Source organism: Homarus americanus, unplaced genomic scaffold (genome assembly GCF_018991925.1).
Source record: "Homarus americanus isolate GMGI-L3 unplaced genomic scaffold, GMGI_Hamer_2.0 scaffold34921, whole genome shotgun sequence".
In the NCBI taxonomy this organism is placed as follows: domain Eukaryota; kingdom Metazoa; phylum Arthropoda; class Malacostraca; order Decapoda; family Nephropidae; genus Homarus; species Homarus americanus.
Genome location: NW_024741901.1, coordinates 11,478,818 through 11,503,548, shown reverse-complemented (window position 1 = coordinate 11,503,548; position 24,731 = coordinate 11,478,818). Strand labels below are relative to the sequence as shown.

Sequence of the window (24,731 nt, the reverse complement as noted above, 5' to 3'; positions counted from 1 at the left end):
CTTAGCATGCTTCCCTGTTGGGCGCTGTAAACGCTTCTGTGCTTCACCTTACACAAGGATGTAGGGGAGTGCCCAATAAATAAATAAAAAAATAAATAAAAAAAAATGTTGATTCCAAACACTTGATATCAATTCTCTGTGCATTCTAAGTGGAGTCATCAGATTCACTTGTGTTACTAAATAAAAATTCAGTCAAAATAAATTTGGATGGCTAAATAATATGGACACCCATCAAAGAAAATGAAGCAATCTGTGAACTGCACATTAACCTCACTCTTTGTATCTCCTGGTGACTATACAGCCATCAAAGGCTCTTTTACATTACGCAAGTAAAATTTAAGTTATAAAACAAAAGCCATATTTAACAAAATCAATGCAAATGAATACAAAAATTTCATGCAATATACAGTTATTTAATAAAGAGTGAATAAGTTTTCACTGTTTAAGCAAACAGGTAAACTTGTATACCAATAGGTAAATTCTTAGGATTGAATAAATAGTGACAATATAATAATTATACATACAGTAGTACAGTAAATTCTATTGCACCTTTCCCACATGTACACAGGACAGTGGAATGAGGTTAAAATTAGTTACGTAAAAACAGAATAACTGTGAAGGAGCATGCAAATTCTTATGTGCATATTAATAAATACATCATGACAATATTACTAGTAATTAGGAGAGATATTCAGAAATTTTTAAGTTTCAACTGAATGAATCATTATTTTGGGGACAATTATACCATAGCTAGAAACTACAACAACTGCCAACAAAAGAGTTGCAAGTAAGAAACGAATATTCCAATAAAATCTAACATAATAACTAAACAAAAAGCTAAATCAATCACACATGTCCTGGTAACAAACACACTTGCATGCCATCTATATATCCGCACCAGAGGATCTCAGCAGAGTGTTCCGAGAAAATCTCTTGCCGATAGTTTCTGTGTGGAAGCCTATCTTGATGAGGGCTTGGTGGTCTAGGATCTTACGCCCATCAAACACGAATGCTGGTTTCTTCATAACCGACAGCATCTTTTTGTAGTCGTAGCCCTGGAGGAGAGATGATAAATTTTGATAAATTTCAACAAGCAAACTTGTAAATTTGTTCACATGACTGGAGAGTATACAGGTAGTGTCAGATGGTTTACATTGGTGAACACACTGTTGAGTGGTGCTGGGTTGTGTGGTGTAGAGTGGTTTATGAGAAAGGAAGTGCTGCTACCATGGAATAAGAACATCTCCTACTCCAGCAGCTGCACCTCTCTCCTCTCTACTTCCCATCTCCACCAAGAAACAAATGCAAGGATTGATTATCTATTTAGAAAATAGAAAACACTTTGGGACAGTGAATACATCTGATGTGTAAGTACCTAGTGGTAAACATTAGTCGCAGCCAGTAATTCACACGTGTGAAATGGGGACTCAACCGAACAAAGTTAATTCTCATCACAACATGGTGTCTACTCTAAAACGAAACAATGGATCCCTGGACGAGATTCAGTGCTACTTTAAACCACCTATCAAGAGGTACTTGGTTCACTGGCCCTTTCTGCTCCCTCTGATATTCATTAAATCTCCAGCTACCAGTTTAGGGACAGAGCTGTTACATCATCTTTGCCACCAGCCATCTTGCAACAGATCCTGTCCACGTCTGATACCGCAGCTGCACCAGACCTAAAAGATCAACCACCCTGCTGTAGTTTCACTAACTTGTATGTTCACCTCATGTTTCCTCCTTTTTGTTATGACAACATTTGTTAAATGTCCTACTCCCCAAAGTCACTTCAGTATACATAATTTACAATGTCATCTACATATTAATTATGCATTTTCATCCTTTAACTGCTATTTTCTCTCAATAATCCATTTATTAATTATATTATTATTATTACCTGTATTATTAGAGTATTTTTATTATTATTATTAATACAGTAGTACCCCGCTTTACGCGGTCATTTGAACCCACAGGGTACCGCGGAAAGTGAAAACCGCGTAAAGTGAACAACAGAACATGTGGGATTAATTCCAATAGAGACTGGCCCGACCCCCAAACTCCACATTTTCCGACACAATACCTATGTTGTAGTAAAAATAACATCTAAATTTTATGATGGTATGCTCACACAATTAATATTTAAGAGAAATACAGTTGCCAGGTTTATGTCCATTCAAATAATGGACTCAAATCCCCCCCCCCTCTTCCCAGCTCACTAGCTCCTACCTCTCTGAGAAACGATTGGGTGAAAACACTAGATTTTAACGTTTAGTAATAAATAATACCTCAGACTAAAGTTAGGATAATATAATTGACATTTCTGGATTCCTTGCAGGTCAGGGAATATTTTGAATGTAAACTTCATATATTTTGCACAAAAGATAAAATATTTGCTTTGTGTAAACCAAATTATTACTTTAGATCTAAAATTTGTATGTCTAATGCAAAATCCATGATGTTTATATTCAAAATGATCATCATATTGTAAGAATTCCAGCAATGTAAATTATATTCTGGTCGAGTAATTTGTATGAATTTTATGAGCTAAAACAAATATCTTCAGTTAATAAAAAAAAAAAATATTCTTCACGACACTATCTGTCAATCAAAGTACCCCACCTTGCCTCCCCCCTCCCTCACACTCACGCCAGCTGGGTCGGTCGGTCCCAACCCTCCCCCCCCACCCCCCACCTTCCTCCCTACCAGAGAAATGTTGGGTGAAAAAACTAGATTTTAACTTTTAGTAATAAATAATACCTCAGACTAAAGTTAGGATAAAATAATTGACACTTCTGGATTCCTTGCAGGTCAGGGAATATTTTGAATGTAAACTTCATATATTTTCCACAAAAGATAAATTATTTGCTTTGTGTAAACCAAATTATTACATTAGATCTAAAATTTGTATGTCTAATGCAAAATCCATGATGTTTATATTCAAAATGATCATCATATTGTAAGAATTCCAGCAATGTAAATTATATTCTGGCCGGGTAATTTGTATGAATTTTATGAGCTAAATAAAAAAAAAATAAAAAAAAATTATACTTCACCGCGTATATGAGTAGATGCACCGCGGAAAGTGAAAGTCCGGTTCTGGCAAGGTACCGCGTAAATGAGAAATCGCGGAAAGTGAAACCGTGTAAAGCGGGGTAATACTGTATTATTATTATTATTATTATTATTATTATTATTATTATTATTATTATTATTATTGTTACTACTACTATTATAAGAGACAATCCAGGGCACGACATCAAAGTAATAACTCACCGTAAATTCATCCCACTCAGTCAACACAACAATTGCATGAGCATCTTTAACTGCATCATAAGGGTCCGTGTAAATGTCGATCAGCTTTCGAACACGATCTGGATTATCTGTTACAGCTGCACTTGTCAGATCAAGCTCAATTTGTTTACATTCCACCTGAAGGAAAATGAATAATAACCATAATGAAGTTAGTTTATGGCACAAATTCAAAATATTTGAACTAAACAATAAAGAGAATGTTAACTGTGCACAGTACTTTCATACTCATCATATATATAATCTATCTTTTTCCTTGAACACTTTGTCCCCACTGGAAACACTTTCAGCTTGGGGGGTTGCCTCACATAGTATCTGCTAGTGTATTTCAGGAATCTTCATCAATTCTCACACACACTTATTTCACTAAACTGAATTCCCCCAAAGGGAACATATTCACACATCAAGTTTTCAAAGTAGATAACGTTGAGTTACATAAATGTTATATAGGTGTGGGGTATATATAGGAGTGTGGTATAAGACTGAGTCAACAAACACTAAAAAAATTATATAAATTGGCAGCACAGTAAGAAGCTATGGTAGTATCAACAGAATGATGGATGAAATATTTGTATGAGTGTTGAAAAGTAGAAAAACTGCTGTTGTATCTTTAAACATGAACCATTACACACACATACAGATCACACATCAAATTTCCTGAAACCTTTGTATGGCTACATACATAGAGGCCCCTTATCACTTATTAAGGGAATAAAGTCATCTTAGCAGGACCTCTGACTTATACAACATGGCTCTGACTTCAAGAAGTGTGTAAGTATCAATCCCAGCATGACAATCTGAAAAGCAATAATATTAACACAGCAGACAGGCACCACAATGCTGAGCAGAAGGATAAACAAGCTAACCTCTTAGTGTGAACGTGGTGGCCTGGAGCAACAACCATATCAGAGGAGATACATATTTGGAGGGTTACCTTACCACCTCAGTTAGTGGCACTGATAGGAGGATCTCAAAGGCCACACCAACCAAAATTGTATTCAATAATGTAATTAGATCAAATTTGCTCAGGATTGTCTGCAGATCCCCTTGAGGGTTGTTTACTTTGATATAACCACAAATACCATACAAGGTAGGCATCAAAAATCAACTGGCTAGAGAAATAAAGTTACCATATGAATACCTGCTGAAGCCCTATGTTGGGTCTTCCAGTGACAAGACCAACATACAATATAAAACTTTCCTGAAATCATAAACCAATTACATGCAATCTCTATATGGCAAGTCCTAAGCCTTGCTAAATGAAAAAAAAAAAATATATATATACAGTGTAATGGGGGTTGATGTACTGCCTGAGCTGTGAAAGTTTAATCACAAGCCCAAGTCCTTAGGCTAATCCAGTTACTGATATAATAACTTAGTCTTGGAAAAGTTGGCTAAAAAAAAAATTACAAAATGATGCAACAAGACAAAATGTCAGTCTTTCCTCAGCAATAACACCTACAACTGTTGTAATTTCTATTAATTATCCTTTCAAGCTTCATCATAACTGGCAAGTTATTTAAGATTAGTAGACATAGCTTGAAGAGATACATCAGCTCTCTGAAGCATGCACCTTGGAACTAAATCCAAAAGAAGGTAACTACAGCTGGCATGATACTGCACCAGATGGGTAGATATGGCTGCCATTCTAGACCTCTTACTTAAGGGAATGGAACCTTTATTCCCAATCAACACTTTTTGGGGGATGTTGATGTTATAATGTAATACAGTACAGTAATGCACTTTGGCAACTTAGGCCTTTAAATGTGCCCTCAAGATCAAGTCATGCACTAGGCATTAACCATTAAAAACTTATAGAAAGACCATCTCTATTTGTGTACAGTATTTAAAAAGAGAGAATTGTGACAGAGGGATAGGGAAGAATAATATCAGCCCCCCAGCTGCCACTTGGAAGGCATCAAACTGGAATGGAAGAATTTATGAACCTGTTTGCCACATCAAGTCAACTACATTTTTGCACTACCTAACCTTCCTACAGAAAACAAACCAAAATACACTACTCTCAAGACACACTGAAGCTAACTAATTTTGGTAAAGTTAAAATGCTCAGTGAATTGATGTGTAGTACTGTGAATATGTATTCTATGAGGAAGTATGTGTGGATATTTATACTAATTGCCATTTTTTCAGATCACATTCTATATAAGTCTTGTATATACCACAATTATTTCTTCCCTTCATTGAAGTTACCAATCACTTGATCTAACCAATACAAAAGTAAGGGGGATTAAAGATAATAAAAAATATTGTACAGACATATAGAAACTAAGGTAAAATACCTTGGGGTCATATATATTGAGCTGAGCACCTTCTTCTAACAGATGAGAACATACATAGATGGCTGGACTCTCCCTTGTGTCACCAGTGTTTTTCTTGAAAGCAAAACCAAATACTGCTAAAGTTTTGCCCGAAACTGTGTTGAAAAGGCACTCAACGATCCGCTTGGCAAATCTGTGTGGGAGTAACATGTTAGTGAACTTTTATCCATAACACTCTAACAAAAGTCTTCACCAATTTGCTTGGCAAATTGTCAAGGACTACTATGCTTAGTGACACATCATTGTCATATTGGAAAAACACATTGCTTACTAAAGTACATTAGGGTCGGGATATATCGTGAAGTAGGGTCCAAGGATGTTCGCTATATACTAAATCGCGTTATATAATTACATCTAATGAATGGGGAAAATAGGGTTTGGTTCTGGAGGCCCAAAAAAGTGACTAAACTTGACTTAACAAGTTAATTTTCTTACTAACTAAAGCACCAATGAACACTAGACTCAAGAACAACAGGCTATTTCAATATCAATATCAAGGAACACCAGACTTGGCAGCTGATGCACCATCTTGAGAACACCAGACTCGGCAGTAGACACCACACTGCCACCCTCACTTGACAATCCCACACCTACATAAACGAACTCCAAAAATATTAGTTACAGTATTAAATCTTTTCCATTAAGCTTTCCATTTTCTTCACTTCACTTTTCACGTCACTAGCAACCCATTTACACTCGCCTTAGAAGTCGTAATCTGCAGCAGTCTGCTGCTTTCTCGTCACTCACTCAACAAGACTGAGCGGACAACCACAGTGGCACCTCTGGTGAGCAAATAAAGCATTTGTTTGCCATGGCAGTACATTTGAAATATTTCCTGCCCGATTTCCCTCATAAAATTTTTTTCTATTTCGCTATACAGTACATAGGAAAATGTCGATTATTTTGGTAGCCGTGATATAAAAAATCTTTATATAGTCGCGATATATCCCGACCCTACTGTATTAGTTTTATCAATAACTGTGTAAAAAAGACACTTGGTGATACAATTGGTAAACCTATACAGGAAAGCCTCCAATAACGACGGTTCTACTAACAACAATTCTTATTTAAAACCCTGGTTAATTTTGGACCCAATTCAATTTACACCATTATTTTATTCACATTTACGACAAAAGTAGAACAAAAAATGAAATAAAATTACATTTTCATATAAATAATAACTAAATCCCAATATGTATTATAAAAAAAAAAAAAACACTTTTACACACGGAGTGCACACGGAGGCTGCTGAGCTTGTAAGTGGTGATGCCAGCATCGCTAGTATAAACAGTTGCAGCTTGGCGGGCCTTTTGTTTTCACACAACTGAACAGGAACAGGAGAAAAACTTTCTCAGGTTTCTTATGGCATTTTTGTGTCCCTATTCAACATGAGTAAGAGAACAAGTGATGGTAGTGCTGGTTCAAAAGCTAAAAGAGAGTGTATAAGCTTAGCTGAGAAACTAGATGTGTTAAAATGATACAAAAAAGGTAAGAGGTCTGTGGATATTATATGGAGCAAGCAATTAATATATTTTATGAAGTGGATCCATTAACAGAACAAGCATTAAAATTAACAGGGACTTGAAAAAAGCATGTGACCCTTACATAAAGATGTTTAATGAGAAAAAGAAAGCAGCTGTGCAAAGTTCTTTAGACAGTTTTATTATTCGTAGGCCTAAACCATCAACTTCAGCTACAGCTATACCATCAGCATCAGCTACAGCTATACCATCAACATCAGCTACAGCTACACCATCAACTTCAGGTACAGCTACACCATCAACTTCAGGTACAGCTACACCATCAACTTCAGGTACAGCTACACCATCAACTTCAGGTACAGCTACACCATCAACTTCAGGTACAGCTACACCATCAACTTCAGGTACAGCTACACCATCAACTTCAGGTACAGCTACACCATCAACTTCAGGTACAGCTACACCACCAACTTCAGGTACAGCTAGGTACAGCTACACCATCAACTTCAGGTACAGCTACACCATCAACTTCAGGTACAGCTACACCATCAACTTCAGGTAGCTACACCATCAACTTCAGGTAGCTACACCATCAACTTCAGGCTACACCAACTTCAGGTACAGCTACACCTTCAACTTCAGGTACAGCTACACCATCAACTTCAGGTACAGCTACACCATCAACTTCAGGTACAGCTACACCATCAACTTCAGGTACACACCATCAACTTCAGGTACAGCTACACCATCAACTTCAGGTTCAGCAACACCATCAACTTCAGGTACAGCTACACCATCAACTTCAGGTACAGCTACACCATCAACTTCAGGTACAGCTACACCATCAACTTCAGGTACAGCTACACCATCAACTTCAGGTACAGCTACACCATCAACTTCAGGTACAGCTACACCATCAACTTCAGGTACAGCTACACCATCAACTTCAGGTACAGCTACACCATCAACTTCAGGTACAGCTACACCATCAACTTCAGGTACAGCTACACCATCAACTTCAGGTACAGCTACACCATCAACTTCAGCAACAACTACAGGTTCAATAACAGCTTCAGGTTCAGCAACAGTTATGGCATCTTTATGGAAAGCTACAGCCAGAGTTGAACCTACAGCTTCAGCCAGAACTAAACCTACAGATTCAGCCAGAGTTAAACCTACAGCTTCAGCCAGAGTTAAATCTACAGCTTCAGCCAGAGTTAAACCTACAGATTCAGCCAGAGTTGAACATGATGACTTCGTCATCTGAGTAAAAACTCACACATCATCATTGGCTGTCCTTATGTTTCCGACTTTACCACCATTGGTGAGTAGAATTTTTGTTTTACATTCTTAAGTGTTATTTAAAATATATATGAAGAGTAATAAGTGTTGCTTTCATATTTTCATGAAGAGAAATGACGATATGTATTCACGTGTACGCACTTACACTCGCTGGCACTGCGCAATCCGTCTCGCTTTTTTTCTTTACTATTAGTGGTTAGGTACTTCTATTGTTCCATTTTTTACATTAAATAACATTAATTGAAACATAAATTTTTTTTACGTTAATTTTACTACAACCAGGGAAATATGATGTTGTTCGCAGTCATATTAAATGCATCCTCCGAAAGCATGAATTTGCTACCAAAGTTTAACAGTTAATTCATGTACAGTGGTCCCTCGGTTAACGAGCACAATCCGTTCCAGCAGGTTGCTCGTTAACCGAAAAACTCGTAAACCAAAAAACTCGTTAACCGAAACCATTGTTTCAATGGGTTTTTGGGTAATTGGTTCCAGCTCACCGAAAATTGCCTAAACTCAACAAAAAAGGTAGAAAAGTACACTTACTTTGAGGTGTGTATGTAGAAGGCTCCTGGATGATGATGATGATGATGGGAATTAGAATGGGGGTGGAGGAGAAGGAAGAAGAGAAGGCATTGGGGTGGAAGAGAAGTCACCCCATGGCGCCATTTCACCCATAAAATTTTAGTTCTTTTGGTGTATTTCAAGATTATTTTCTTTAAATCAACACTGCTCTGCATTATATATTGTCAACATGTAAAATATATTTCAAAATGACCAATAATTTGCTTGGAAACACAAAAAAAGCGTTTAGTTGAAGAGAGTCTCAAGCAAGATGTTACCTCCACTGAAAACAGAGAGACTAACGCCTGTCTGGTGTGTTAACAGGCTGGATGGCACGCCAGAAACTAACTTCTTTACCTTCAATTATGTTCAATAATTGTTAAAATGACTAAAAAAAGTTAATATTAAACTTTTAAAATTATTGAATAGTATAAACTTCTTGATATTTACTAAAATAGTAAGGAATTTAAGCCCTAAAACCAATTACTGTATTGGCGGACTAATACTACAGCTGGTGGACCGCCAAATGCAAGTGAAAACATGTTGAAGTCGGCTCGTAAAAAACTCATTAATCGAGGGATTGCTCGTTAACCGAAGTTAGGAATCTTATGGAAGGTAAATCGTTAACCGAAATCTCGTTAACCAAGGCGCTCGTTAATCGAGGGACCACTGTATAATACTTCTGATAAACTTCCTACATACTTATGTTTAAAATAATGAATGTATGTATGTATCTTTATATAATTTAGCTAAATATCTTTAGTGTCAGAAATGGTCATCCCAACGATTATAAATAAACTAACTTGGAAATGCATCATTCCTTCCGGACGAAATCGGACAGACTTGCAACCGCCAATCAGCTGTAACTCTTGAGGAGGGGGCGGGGCATCTTTTCTTAGCCTTGAAAAAATGCACTATAGGAACTTTTTTTTTTTTATGGGGAATAGCCATCCCAGGCACAGGTCATTGACCCACAATGGGGCCTGTGAGCAAAAAATAAGAGTAGAAAGAAGCAAAAAAATTAGGAGAGAAAAGAATGTTAATCTACACTATGAAGATGCTGGAAAACCAGCTTTTTGAAATGAAACATTGTAAGAGGATGGAAACACATAAAAAGGCAGAGCATTCCACAGTTTGGCTGTGTGAGGAAAGAAGGATGTACTATACTATAACGAGTTATTCTAGTGTGACAGACATCCACAAAGAACTGGTGGGCACTGTGAGCAAGACAAATATTATAAGTCCACTGCCTTGCCGGCGGTACACTGCAACACTGCGGCGAAGAGAAAGGGAAGAGATTATCAACTAAAGGAGTGTTAATAAGGCAAAATGTCTTTGATTCCACCCTTTCTAACAGTTGGACAGATGAAGTGCCACCCCAGATATGAGAGCAGTACTCCAAGTTAGGACGAATGAATCCCTTATCAGTGGTGGGCACGGTTCCGCTAACCGCTAGTTAGCGAAGTTAACTTTCTCGTTAGCGGATTAGCGTTTTCGCAAACTTTGGAAACCATTAGCGGACCAATTAGCTTCCGCTAAATTTAGTTCCGCTAACTTTAAGTCCGCTAACAAAATTTATACACGTTTGTTCCTGTCTGTTGCAAGCGTGTGACGCCGCGATGCGTCTCCAACAGCCAGTCAGGCACGCTTAGCTGACTGCGTGTTAGTACGTGCAAAGATATCTTGAGGGCCAAGAGAGCCACCCTGTCAGATGGCAACTTTGAGAGGCTGATGTTTATGAAGGGCAATCAGCATCACGTCGAGGCGACGGAGAAGGCCCAGCCACTGCAGCCAGAGTGAATGGAATTTTTCGATTATTAAAGTTTAATACTTTTTTTTACAATAAATAAAGACTGTCAGTGTATGTTGAAAGAATCATAGAATGTAATTGTAAACTAATGTATAATGTCATTTCTCATTTATTTGTTAATTTAATTAGGATTTTTTTGTGTCAATATATTTGGTTATGCTAAGTACTGCATAAGTTCAAAACCAGGATGTCATCCAAGGTGTGTGCCAAACAAAATTTTCTAAAAAATTACTTTTCATTAAAGTTTAGAGTTTTGTTTATTTACATGACTAAGAGTCTAAGACCAACAATAAGTTATATAAAAATGCACTGGTATAATGACTAAGACCAACAATAAGTTATATAAAAATGCACTGGTATAATGTGTATATGGTTGGTATTGCATATTTACATGAATAAGGCCGATAGGTTGTATGAGAATGCAAATTAATTATTTGTGAAATTGTGTACAGTGTACACCTTGATAAGTTGATCATCATCTGATCTTGGCATGATGCTATTTGCTACCTATGCTATACAGCACTATAGTTTTTGGATTGGTTTAATACTTTTTGTCTTTTCGTACAGTAAATAAAGATTATAAAGTGCATGTTGAAACTTGAATGTAAACTAATGTTTAATTTCATTTGTTCATTTAATTATTTGTGTACACCTTGATCATCATCTGATGTTGGCATGCTATACCTTTTTGGAAAGCTCTATGTCTAAGCTACAAGACAACATATGAAAATTTCAGATCTCTAGGTCTGTTTTTAAGGGTTTTAGAAAAAAAAAAAAAATATGAAGCTAAATACATATCATAAAAGTTAGCTGTTAGCGTTAGCTTCCGCTAATTTTTTTAGCTGTTTAGCGTTAGCAAAGATAACTTTTTAGTTAGCGGAGTAGCGGTTAGCGAAGCTAACATTTCGTTTAGCTGTGCCCACCACTGTCCCTTATAAACCTGAAGCAACTGCTCAAGAGTGAAGTAGCTATGGCATCTGTACAACATTCCCAGCTTTTGGGATGTGTGGCTTCCATGACAGAGGAAATGGCAAGGCCTAGAATATCTATTTTAGAATTTGGCAAAATGATTGCATCTTGAAATGTGATTGGTGGGCGTTCTTCTACTTTGCAAAGTGTAATAGGTAAATACTGTGTTTCATTACTACAGTATACTCTTCACCGCTCAACCCCCAAAAAGGTTCGCCTACCATCCTTCGCCAATACAGTAATCGGTTCTAGGGCTTAAATTCGTTCCCATTTGAGTAAATATCAAGAAGGTTGTGCTATTAAATATTTTTCAAAGTTTTATATTAAAATTATTAGTCATTTTAACACTTATTTAACATAATTGCAGTACAGAAAACTAGTTTTTGGTGCGCCAATCAGCCATTTCACTCACCCACCAAGGCGTCAGTTTGTATCTCTGGTCTTGCTTGTGACTCTTGAACATAAACGTTTTTTACACTTTTACAGTGCAATTATTGGTCTTTCTGAAATTTATTTAACATATTGATAATATATAGCACAGTGCAGTGTTGATTTAAATAAAATAATCTTTATTTACAGCAATTAAACTTAAAATTTTAGTGGTGATATTGTTATTGAATCCAGCATGGGTCCAAAGAAATCTACAAAGGCAATTTCAATCCAAGTAAAACAGAAAATCATAAAGAAACATGAAGAAGGCATTAGAACAAATGTGCTTAATAAAGAATATGGCATGTCGGCATCAACTGTGTCGACAATTCTTGCGCAGAAAGACAAGTTCAAAGAAATGAAAGTGAGAGACAAATCTACCAGTGTGTTTAAAGGTAGATCCTTAATTGCAGAAACAGAGAGGTTACTTCTCATTTGGATTAAGGATAAACAAATGAAAGGAGATTCAATTTCGACTGAATTTATTTGTGAAAGAGCCAAGGAAATTTACGAACATTTGAAGGAAGAGCAACCTGGTTCTTCTGGCACAGAGCTTAAGAGTTTAGGGCCAGCAAGGGCTGGTTTGAAAAATTTAAGAAAAGAAGTGACAATTTCAGTGTTATTAGGCAAGGTGAAGCTGCCAGTGCAGATAAAGAAGGAGCAGCAAAATTTGTAGTGGACTTTAAGGAACTGGTGGAGGAAGAATATTATCTTCCACAGCAAGTGTTCAATGTGGACAAAACTGGGCTGCTCTGGAAGAAAATGCCCAAAAGAACATTCATCAACAGCGATGAAGCCTCTTTACCTGGACATAAACCCATGAAGGACCGTCTCATTCTATTGCTTGGTGCCAATGTTTCAGGGGATTTCCGACTGAAGCCCATGCTTGTCTACCACTCTGAGAACCCCAGGGTGTTCAAGCAACAAAAGGTGGTAAGAGGACAACTTGGAGTTTATTGTAAGTCCAACCGCAAGGCATGAGTGAAAAGACAGCTCTTTAATGAATGGGCTGTTGAGGTGTTTTGCCCTTCTGTGAAGAGCTACCTAGCCACCAATAAACTCCATTTAAAGGCTCTTCTCCTTATGGATAATGTCCCTGGTCATGACCCTGAACTTGCCAGCACTTTGGAGGCTCGATTTGACTTTGTCAAAGTGTTGTTTTTGCCTCCCAACACTACATCAATTATACAGCCAATGGACCAGAATGTGATCAGCAACCTCAAGAAGCTGTACATGAAGAAAATGTTCAGGAGGTGTTATCAGGCAACTCCCACTGATCCTGAACTAACACTAGCACATGTTCTGGAAGACACAATTCAACATCCTGGAGGCTGTAAAATTGATTGTGTCATCATGGCGAGAAGTCTCCATTAGATCCCTCAATTCTGAATGGAAAGCACTGTGGCCATCAGCAGTCCAAGATTTTGAGAGATTTGAGGAAGAAGCGGAGTTGGACAAGGAGATTGTGTCCATTGGTCAGTCAATGGGCCTCGAAGTGGAGGAGGATGATGTGGAAGAGCTTGCGATGTCTCATGAGGAGGAACTTACTCCTGAAGACTTGCAGCAACTGGAGGAGATGTTAGAAGCTGACAGTGGTGAGGAGGAAAGGGAAAGTGATGACTATATGTCTTCTTCAAATTTGAAAGATGTTGTTCACTACTGGGAGAAGTTCAGGAAACTGGCTTCAAGGCACCCTGATGTGGAAACAACAGAACCTATTTTGTGTAATGTTGAGGAGAAAGTGCTCTCCTTCTTCAAAAATCAGTTAATGATGAGGAGGAGAAATGCCCCACAAAGAAAAATTGACAGTTTCTTCTCTAAAAGGCAGCGGGAGAAAGATGCTACCCATAAGCCTTGCACATCGAAAAGAAGAGGGGATTTTCCTGCTGGAGAATCTGTCAGTCCACAGGTTCCTGACATTTTTATGGAAGGTGACTCGCCTTCCAAGAAACAGTAAAATGCTTCTCCTCCACCCCCACTTCCTTCTCTTCTCCCTTCTCCACCTCAAATTCACATCAGCATCATCAACCAGGAGCCTTCTACATACACACCTCAAAGTAAGTGTACCTTACTGCATTTTTTTTTTTTACTTTGTATGTACTTTTCGGTAAGCTGGAACCCAAAATCCCATTGGAACAATGGTTTCGGTTAACGAAATTTTCGGTTAACGAACAACCTTCTGGAACGAATTGTGTTCGTTAACCGAGGGACCACTGTTTATTACTATTTTCACCCTTCCTTTACATGTTGGCATTGGATGTAACTCTCTAGCTAGAATAAAAATATGGTTGAAAGTCCTTCATAAATAGGGTGTCATTTTGCCTCAGGCCGGGAGCTACTTAACTGGCTATGCGCTCAGTAAATGAAGGTGGCTACATCCCGTTCAGAGCGAGAGGAGCGCAAGCCAATGACAGCAAGCCTCCCGCTGACCATACCACCACCACCACCAACCCCCACGAGTCAGCCAATCACAATTGATTTCTCTTGCTACGTCAGCTCCTCAGCCTATCTACATGCCCAGATGCTGCGCATTGTATAGCTTAAGGAGGTTCAGTGAACCTGCCACTGCTATTTTTGATAACTTTTCGTCGTAACATTGACATTATTCATGTTCCATGGGTGCTGTGCAATGTCTGCCCGATTTTAGAGCAAGACTCAAGTGAGACCAGGTCTTCTGGTGTGGGTTCAGGAGCCCTAAAACCTGAGCGTGTGATTAACCATGCTTGGTGATAGTGATTTTGGTGGTGAATTTAGTGGTGATGCAAGTGCTACTGGCGATGGTGCATGTGACGTGCATGAGAATGTTGGTGATGAACTACTTGGTGATGTTGGGGAGCCTAATGTTGGTGGTGGAGCACCACCACGTGATGCAGATTGCAGGGGTCAGGAGCATATCCCCCCTCCCCCAGACCCAATAGAAAAAAAAAGGCAGGATGAGACAGCAAAGGGTTGACAAGTGGGCAAAGGAGGTTGCCAAGCGTAAATGTAATTTAATTATGACGAGGCCATTACAGTTATACGCACTCCTGAGGATTTACGTAACTTCAACTTACTACGATCTTCAGGGATGATAAAACGAAGGAACCAAAACAAAGTAAGATTGTAATACTATTTTCATAATACTGTTTTTACCAAATATTATGCAAACTTTCTCCACCTCTGTATTCGTATGTTAATTACGTGGGGGGGAGGGGAGGGGAGGGGAGAGGTTAATGGTGGGGGATGAGGGTAGTGGTGTTTCCATATTATTACACACTATTATACTTAACAATATTATAAATCTTTGGCTAATAATAGGGACGGAAAGATAAATACTGATAGACAAATGGGGGGGTAAGACGAATGTTGTTTTTGGTGATCAATACAGTACAGTGATATCTCGGTTAACGAACGCCTATGTTAACGAAACTTCGGTTAACAAATTACCTTCCATAAGATTCTTCACTTCGGTTAACGAATTCCTTACGAATTTTTTCCCAACATGTTTTCGCCTGCTCATCAGCTGTAGTATTAGTCCACCAATACAGTACAGTCATGTGCCGGTTAACGTCCTAGATATGTTCTTGGAAACGTGACGTTAACCGAAATGGACGTTGTCCGATCATCACATAAATTTTGTATTTATACTTACGTGTATGTGGAATACTATATACATACATATATACTTTTACTCTTAAATCACTACTGTAATGTGATACAGGTGATTAATTTTTATCTCTTGTGCAAAATACATGAAGTTTATATTAAAATTATTCACAGTTTTACAAGGATTCCAGCAACGCCGGGCAGATGGGGGAGAGAGAGGGTGGGAGCGAGCGAGGGGGCGTGGGGGGAGGGGAGGTAGTACGTTTGACAGTTGGCACAGGGCCAGGTCTAACGCGTGTGTGTCAGTTCTTAAGTGACTAAGCTTCTCTCTTATAAAAAGCCAGTGAAGTGACCTGGGTGAATATAATCAACATTGCTGGGATTCTTGTAACATACTGATTAATTTGAATATAAACATGCTATAATTTGCACTAGACAAAACAATTTTAGTACCGTAATCAAATTAGTACATGTGCACTCCAGCTTTGCACTAAGGTCATATATTTCTTTTATGTTTCTTTTAGTATGGTGTGTGCATGTAAATGGATGAAAATAAATGAAGAAATCTATGTAAATCTACCCAAAAATACAGTTTAAAATTTTTTTATAAAATGTACTACAGTATTGTACACTAATGTACAACATTTTTTATATCTTGAGCAAAATATATGACGCTTATATTCAAATTAATCTCTGTCTTGCAAGGATTTCAGCAATGCAAATATATTATCCTAACTTTAGTCTGAGATATTATATAAAATAAACATAAAGAAATCACCAATCTTTTGTCTGGGAACACAAGGAAGGAAGTAGCCAGGAGCGTGTGGGAAGAGGGGGGGGAGGTGAGGTGACAGAATGTCTGGCGTTTGTTTGTTTATTTATTTGAGATAAGATTTGACAGTTGGCGCTGAAGGCCTGTGTGTGTGTTTATTTATCATTACTTAAGAGTGACTAAGCTCTTCTCATAATTTGCCACCCAAACGACCTGGGTGAATATAACTTACATTGGTGGGATTCTTGTAAGATAGTAATTTATTTGAATACCTGTATAAACAAGCTATATTTGCAATAGACATAACAATTTTAGTAACGTAATCATTTAGTACATGTACAAAACAGGTTTGCACTTAGGTCCATTGTTACTGTACAATATTGACTAAATTCACTAGATAACGTACGCCTGGCAGCACAATCTATAAGAATACGCGGTGCATATGTGACTGTGCCCACCCTAGGGCCATTTAGGTTCGCTAGGTCCCATTATTTGAATGGTTTCTTTTTCAATTTAAATTTTAATTGTTTATTCCTTGATAGAGGAAGCGGGATCCTAGTGCTGTCACTTGGTACCCCTGTACCATAACACCAGAAACAACTGGCCAGTGTCACAAGTATATACAGTACAGTACAGTACAGTCATCCCTTGGTTATCGCGCCTAATTGGGACCCCGCCGATAACGAAAGTACAGAACCTATGGGATTTATTCTAATTGGTTCCAGGCACCCAAGACCCTACCCCAAGTTTCCCATTTTACGACCATTTATACCCACCAAATATATATACAGTATATAATTTTATGGTAAATATCATAAACACACATAGGCATGGCTAGGTTTATTACAGTGATGAAAAGGGTACGCTTAGTACTGTAGTCCACATGTAGCTATGCTTTTTTTATTTGGTCCCCCATTATACGAGTCCGTTTTCTCTCACATCAGGACGCTTGAGTCCTCCGTTTTCTCTCTTAATCTTAGAGTGCATCAGAGACTTCGTTATTCTTAGTAATGCCACAGAATTTGAAATTGCAACCCCAATTGCAACTGGGGTTGCAACTGGGGTTGCAATTGTTGAGGCAACTAGATATGTCTGATTACAGCAAATGTGTTATTGCCAATTTGGAGGTGAAAGATTTTATCCTCAATAGATGTAGGTTAACATTACACCTGGAGGCAAATGCTTAAAAAGAGCCTAAGGAAGGAAGCATATTCCTTTAACACATAATATCTGACCAGTATGGGGAGGATCATCGTGTCTCCGTCAGGAGGTCGTGGAGTGGTGATCCAGCAGGCGTCACGGATTTTTTTTTTGGGGTGGGGTTGGGGGCATGGACGTATATGCGATAGGACGTTGTTCGGTTGGACGTTAACCGGCGCATGACTGTACAGTGTAATCGGTTTTAGGGATTAAATTCGTTACCATTTGAGTAAATATTACGAAGGTTGTACTATTCAATATTTTTCCAAGTCTTGTATTAAAGTTTTTAGTCATTTTAACAATTATTTAACGTAATTGAAGTACAGGGAACTAGTTTTTAGCGTGCCAAACAGCCACTCAACACACCCAAAATGGCGTCAGTGTGTGTCCCTGCTTAGTGGAGGAAACTTCTTGCTGGAGATTCTCTTGAACATGAACTATTTTTACATTTTTACAGTACAATTATTGGTCATTGTGAAGTTTATTTTACATATTGACAATATATAATGCAGTGCAGTGTTGATTTAAAGAAATCAATCTTGAATTACACCAAGTGAACTAAAATTTTATGAGTAAAATGGCAACATGAAGCATGGGGTGACTTCTCTTCCATCCCAATGCCTTCTCTTCTTCCTTCTCCACCCCCATTCTAATTCCCATCATCATCAACCAGGAGCCTTCTACATGCACACCTCAAAGTAAGTGTACTTTACTGCATTTTTTTTTTACTTTGTATGTAATTTTCAGTGAGCTAGAAGCAATTTCCCAAAATCCCATTGGCATAATGGTTTCGGTTAACGAACGACCTTCTGGAACGAATTGTGTTAGTTAACCGAGGGACCACTGTACTATGCTTATTAATTGCTAATAATTAATCCTTACGCCAAAAATTTTGTTTTTCAAAACAGGTTTTGTGGTCTTTTCAGAAGTTTTGGAATATATATTTTTTTTGTAGGAACATATTTAGAGTCTATGGGAAGATGTGCTCCAATTTCCAAAAAATGGTTTTCAGGAATGGAACCCTTTTCCAAATCAGGTAATACAGTACCCGTAATTAGGTATTCAATGACTCACCTGGTCCGCTGATATTCATTCATGTCTGTCACCTGCTGCCAGTACATTGCTACCTCAGGCAAATTGAGGCACTCAGCAATGTAAACAAGGTTCAGCAAGTCCTTCTGGAAGCAGCTACCACCAAATCCTGTAATAATACAATATAGTTGTCTAAATACAGTACAGGTTGTACCACTCTAGTCCGGCAACCTCGGGACCTGACCGGTGCCGGACCATGGAAATTCACTCTCGAAACACCCTACATAAAGCATAAAAACATAAGATAGGAAAGAAATAAATAAGAAAAACTAATATGGTTAAAATACTATTTAATTTACCTTTAATGCTACCATAATTCTGCTTCCAATGTGAAGTGATGGTACTGTAACTAAAATTACATTTGAGTTACATCAGGGATGTTGGCTATTGGGCAAACTAAAATCATTCCGGACCAAGGGAGTTTCCGGATGACAGAATGCCAGACTAGAGAGGTACAACCTGTACTGTATAACAAAATTACATTCCAAAAAGACAAAGTACTGTTTTCTTATGCATAAAAATAAACCTTATTCACTACACTTAGGTGGGGTTAAATCAGACACATTATAATTAACTAATACAACAGATGGAAGGAGATTTACTACAATAACTTAAATCAAGTCTAATAAAGAATGGCACAATAGGAGAGTTCCAGTTGATGAAACACAGTTGATGAAACACTTTTCTTCCCCTTTGTATCAAAAAAATAAATAAATAAAAATAAAAAAATTGTCGCCGATACAATACAGTAAGTCCTTGCTTAACGTCGAGGTTACGTTCCTGAAAATGCGACGTTATAAGAAAACGTGAAGCAGATCAATTTTCCCCATAAGAAATAGATCAAATACGGGAGTTACGTTCCTGAGCCTCCCTTTGCCCCATGAAATACATTACAGATACAGAAATTCAATGGCATTTCTATAGAATTTTGTATTGTACTCACTGATGGAAAGAGTTGGTGGAGCGAGTGTGTGGTGGGTAGTGGAGCAGATGAGGAGGGTGGGAGAGGAGGAGGAGAGTGGAGAGTTACCGAGATCCGGTGGGTGGCTCCTCCACCCGGTTTAAGACCTCCATTTCCGTAGCAAGGCTAATGGTCTTATGTTGCTTCTTCACAACACTAGCATCAGTAGCACTTGATGGGTGCTTGGAAGCCATTTCAAATGGTTGGAGTACAGTATATGGCGGGTCGTGCGGGTCGGTAACAAAGCATGTTTGGCACTCGGGTCCTTCGTTGTTGAGCGGCAGAAATTGGACAGTGATTACATAAGAACATCAAGATCGTCTTAGGATGTGAAAGTGTAAATTGATGTAGGATCTTTAATGCTAGTCACAAATGTATACAGTATTTGAAAATTTAATCTCCACTGATTTGGAGGTACAGCCCAGGTCAGGAGGCCTACAACCATAAAATCACTGACATATGACAAGAATTAAATTTTTTTTATTGAGTTGTTGTCACGGCAGTGATTGACCACCCAAAGGCCAACCAGGGAGTGCAGTACAGTGCCTTTAGTCAAGACAGTTCATAGCGACATCAGTGACAGCAGAAGAGGTTGTAGATAACTTGAAGCAAAGAACAAATTGGCAAGCAAGATGTTACGGCACCACTGCCGGCAGTAACCGAGTCGTATTATTGGTGCCATAAAGAATTTTTTTTTCTTTTGTGTGTGTGCTTTCTCAAGGTCTGAAGTTGTGCCTACAATCCACCATCCATAGGGATATACAGTGTACACAGTGATAGCACAAAGATATATTTATTAATGCGAACTGGAAAAGAAAATCAAACTCAAACAGTCTTGGACGGCAACACTGGATGAAAGAAGTGCCAGGTGGCGGTGACCAGCACAGTGGCAGCTAAGTTGTTATTATTATAATTTTTTCTTTTTTTTTAAATAACATTGAATTGCCACAAGGACTTACTTAAATTAGTAGACGTGATTATAAAGGAAGCCATCACACTGAGGAATAAATTTCTCAGTCGGAGGAAATAATTTGTACCAGCCCGTGGGTAGCTTCACCATGGAGGCTTATACTAGAACAACGAGCCTGCGGGGCTTTCAATGGGACCTTGACACTAATGCCCTGTTACCAAGGAAATGACAACAGCTAAGTGTAAAAACTCTTTTAGTCCTTTGATAGACGAATTGGACGTTAGCATAGTCAGGGACAGGGCTGAGAGGGAACGTACGAAAACCTTAATTGTTGGCGATTCCCAGATACGAGACCTGGATAAAAAATTTTGTGGTAGAAATAAAAATATGATGAGGATGGACAATATCTTGTTTGGTAATGGGAACAAACCCATTATCTACCTTACTGTAGGAGGCAATGATATTGGCCAGTGTAGGAGTGAGGAGCTTCTTGATAAGTTCAAGACAGCTATAGAACGTATTAGGTTGAAGGGAGGGATCCCTATCATATGTGGTGTCCTGCCTAGAAGGAGAGTTGGCAATGAATGGTTGTCAAGGGCAGTTGGCATCAACAGCCATCTAGACAGATATAGCAAGTCAATATCAGTCCCATTCATTGACAACTGGGACAAATTTTACGGCAGAAGGGACCTTTATGCTAGGGATGGGGTGCATCTACCTGGGGATGGGGTGGCAAGTCACTGGCAACCTTGGCTGGCTCTCTCGAGAGGGCAGTTCAAAAGATGTCAAACTCTTTAAACTGCTAGGGGAACATATGGACACGGAGGTGAAGGAGACTGCAGTAGGAGCGGATAAACAGAGTGAAAGGTTACAGGGAAATAGTGCTAGGAATGATGACAGAACTAAATTAGGCAGGGAGTTAAAACCTAAATGCGTCAAAGAGAGGACTCAGAACACAACTAACTTAAATGTCTACTACGCAAGCAGTAGGAGTATGAGAAAAAAAAATGGATGAAATCAGGGCATTGGTATGTACCGAAAAAATCGATATAATAGCATTCACTGAAACATGGATAAACTTAGACTCACGAGAGTTACCTGCCGAATACCAAATTGCAGGTTACAAATTATTCCATACTGATAGGCAGATTAGGAAAGGAGGCGGAGTAGCAATCTGTCAGGGATAATCTGAAGTGTGAAATAAATAAGGAAATAAAAACTGAACTGAATACAGAAACAATTTGGATAGAATTAACCGATGGTAGAGAAAAATAAATCGCATGAGTAATATAAAGACCTCCTAATCTTGATAAGAGATAATGAACGACTTATTTGGGATGAAATGCGCAGGGCTTCAAGACATAGCAAAGTTACTACAGGAGGCGACTTTAACTTTAGCCAAATAGATTGGATTGACCTTACACGTAACATGGAATTAGAGGATTTTCTTGAAACAGTTCAGGACTGTTTCCTAAGTCAACATATAACCGAACCCACCCGGGTATCAATATACTCGATTTAGTTCTGTCAAACAGAGAAAACCTCATTAGTAATGTCGAGGTAGGGAACGAACTTGCTAACAGCAATCATAAAGAAATAAGATTTCAATTAGAATTTAATGGCAGACGCAAGGAAAATTCAATTTAAGTCCCAGATTTCAGAAGGGCAAACTTTGATAGGTTGAAAAGGCAGCTGAGAGAAGGGGTATCATGTTTGGGGATGGATTACATGACCTCATGTGAGGTGACCTCACACAATGTACTCACAGAGGGCGAGCTCATTTTACCTGGAGACCTGACAACGATATCCTCACAAAATATGACGGTTGAGGATGACATGATCACGAGATCTGAGGCTGATGAGTTCCACAACAATTTAAATAACAAGTTACTTAACGCACAAAGGCAGAACATACCATACAGAAAATTCAGATCAAACAACATTGACCCTAAATGGATAAACAATGATTTAAAGTACATTATTGGACAAAGGAAGGCTATAGGAAGAAGAATAAATTGTGGTGAAGCTTACTTCCAAGATTATAAGAAGGCAGTGGCCAGTAGGGTTAAGACAGAGATAAGAAAAGAAAAGAGGAATAATGAACTGAAGGTAGCAAGGGAGGCTAAGTCAAACCCCAAGGGATTCTTTCAAATGTATCAAACTAAAACACGAGAAAAGATTGGACCAATACGGTCAGATACCAGCGAGCTAACTGATAACAACGGAGAAATGAGCAATAATCAGAAATATTTTTCAACAGTTTTCACCACCGAAAATTTGAACATGATAACCGAGGCACCGACTATATACAGAGGTAGTGAAGAAAATACATTGAGCGAGATAGTAGTGACTGGTAACGATGTTAGTAAGCAAATAGACAAGTTAAAGCCTATTAAGTCGCCAGGTCCCGATGAGATATTTGCCAGAGTATTAAAGGAATGTAATTCGAAATCACCTGGAGAAGCACAAGTTGATCAATGATTCCCAACATGGCTTTACAAGCGGGCATTCATGTTTAACTAATCTATTAACATTCTTTTCAGCTGTTTTCGAATCAGTGGACGAGGGGCACGATTATGATGTGGTATATCTTGACTTTAGCAGAGCCTTCGACAGTCCCCCATGAAAGACTAATGAGAAAAGTGGAGACTCCTGGCACTGGAGGAGATACTGTATTCTAAAATGGATTAGTGCATGGTTACAGGACAGGAAACAGCGAGTGAGCATTAACGGCACTAAATCCTAGTGTAGTAACGTCACAAGTGGAGTACCCCAAGGCTCGGTACTTGGACCATTATTATTTATTATATACATAAACGACATAGATATCGGCGTAGACAGCAACGTAAGTAAATTTGCTGATGACACTAAAATAGGGCGTATAATTAAATCTGACGAGGACTCTGCAAAACTACAGGAAGATCTAGGCAAATTTTTCGAATGGTCTGAAAAATGGCAGACGAAATTCAATGTGGACAAATGTATAGTACTTAGTCTCGGAGATGTAAACAGAGAAACCAGATATCAGATGAACAATAATGTTATGGATTAATCTGAATGCGAGAAAGATTTAGGAGTAATGATAAGTAAGAATCTTAAGCCAAGTAAAAAATGTGCATTTACTCGAAACACGGCTAATAAAGTACCTGGCTTCATACAAAAGAGTGTTAATTACAAAACTAGAGAGGTCATCCTGAAACTATATCTTGCGCTTGTGAGACCTCACTTGGATTATGCAATTCAATTCTGGTCACCGTATTACAGAATGGATGTAGAATCCTTAGAAGGAATTCAGAGAGAATGACAAGACTAATCCTGGGCATTAGGAACCTCGAGTACAGAGACAGGTTAAAGCATCTTAATTTGCACTCCCTCAAGAGACGTAGAGTGAGGGTCGATATGATAGAGGTGTATAAATGCAAGTCAGGGTTAAACAATGGGGACATAACAAAGGTACTCAAACTATCCAACCAGGAGCAAACTCTTAACAATGGTTTTAAATTAGACAATTTAGATTCAGGCACAAAATAGGTAAACATTGGTTTGGAAATAGAGTAGTGGATGAATGGAACAAGTTACCAAACATCATTAACTCGAATACGTTGGATAGCTTCAAACATAGGTTGGGTGGATATATGAGCAATAGGGGTTGGGTGTAAATGGGACTGCCCAGCATGGACCAATAGACCTGCTGAAGTTTCCTCCATTCTTATGTTCCAGGACACAGAATAGAAGCAATTATCATGGCAACAATAAGGATTAATATTACTATTGAGTCGTAAGCTGACAATTAGAAGATCCGTATAGAATCTGCACACCATGAAGGGCGGGAAATCAGTGACTGAAGCGGCACCAGGAAGTCTGTTGACGTGCAAATTACTGCAGGGAGATGAAGGATATAGACGATGTGAGCGGCCCAAAGTTAAGGACTTTGCAGAATGCGGTAAAGCAGGAAGGATGTCACTGGTATTGCCCTGACTGCAGAGCCAAGGTGGATGAGGCGATTGC

General features: G+C 38.5%; 1 protein-coding gene across 1 annotated transcript in view; it reads right to left on the bottom strand.

The window, feature by feature from the left end:
• Positions 1 to 392: 392 nt before the first annotated feature.
• Positions 393 to 24,731, bottom strand: part of LOC121876388 (UDP-glucose 6-dehydrogenase-like) — a 56,525-nt gene continuing 32,186 nt past the window's right edge. The window contains exons 4-7 of the mRNA XM_042381462.1: positions 18,835 to 18,961; positions 5,610 to 5,781; positions 3,274 to 3,429; positions 393 to 1,055 (exon numbers count right to left, since the gene is read on the bottom strand). Of these exons, the coding sequence (XP_042237396.1) occupies positions 885 to 1,055; positions 3,274 to 3,429; positions 5,610 to 5,781; positions 18,835 to 18,961 (626 nt within the window). The 3' untranslated portion in view covers positions 393 to 884. The remainder of the gene's footprint in view (positions 1,056 to 3,273; positions 3,430 to 5,609; positions 5,782 to 18,834; positions 18,962 to 24,731) is intronic.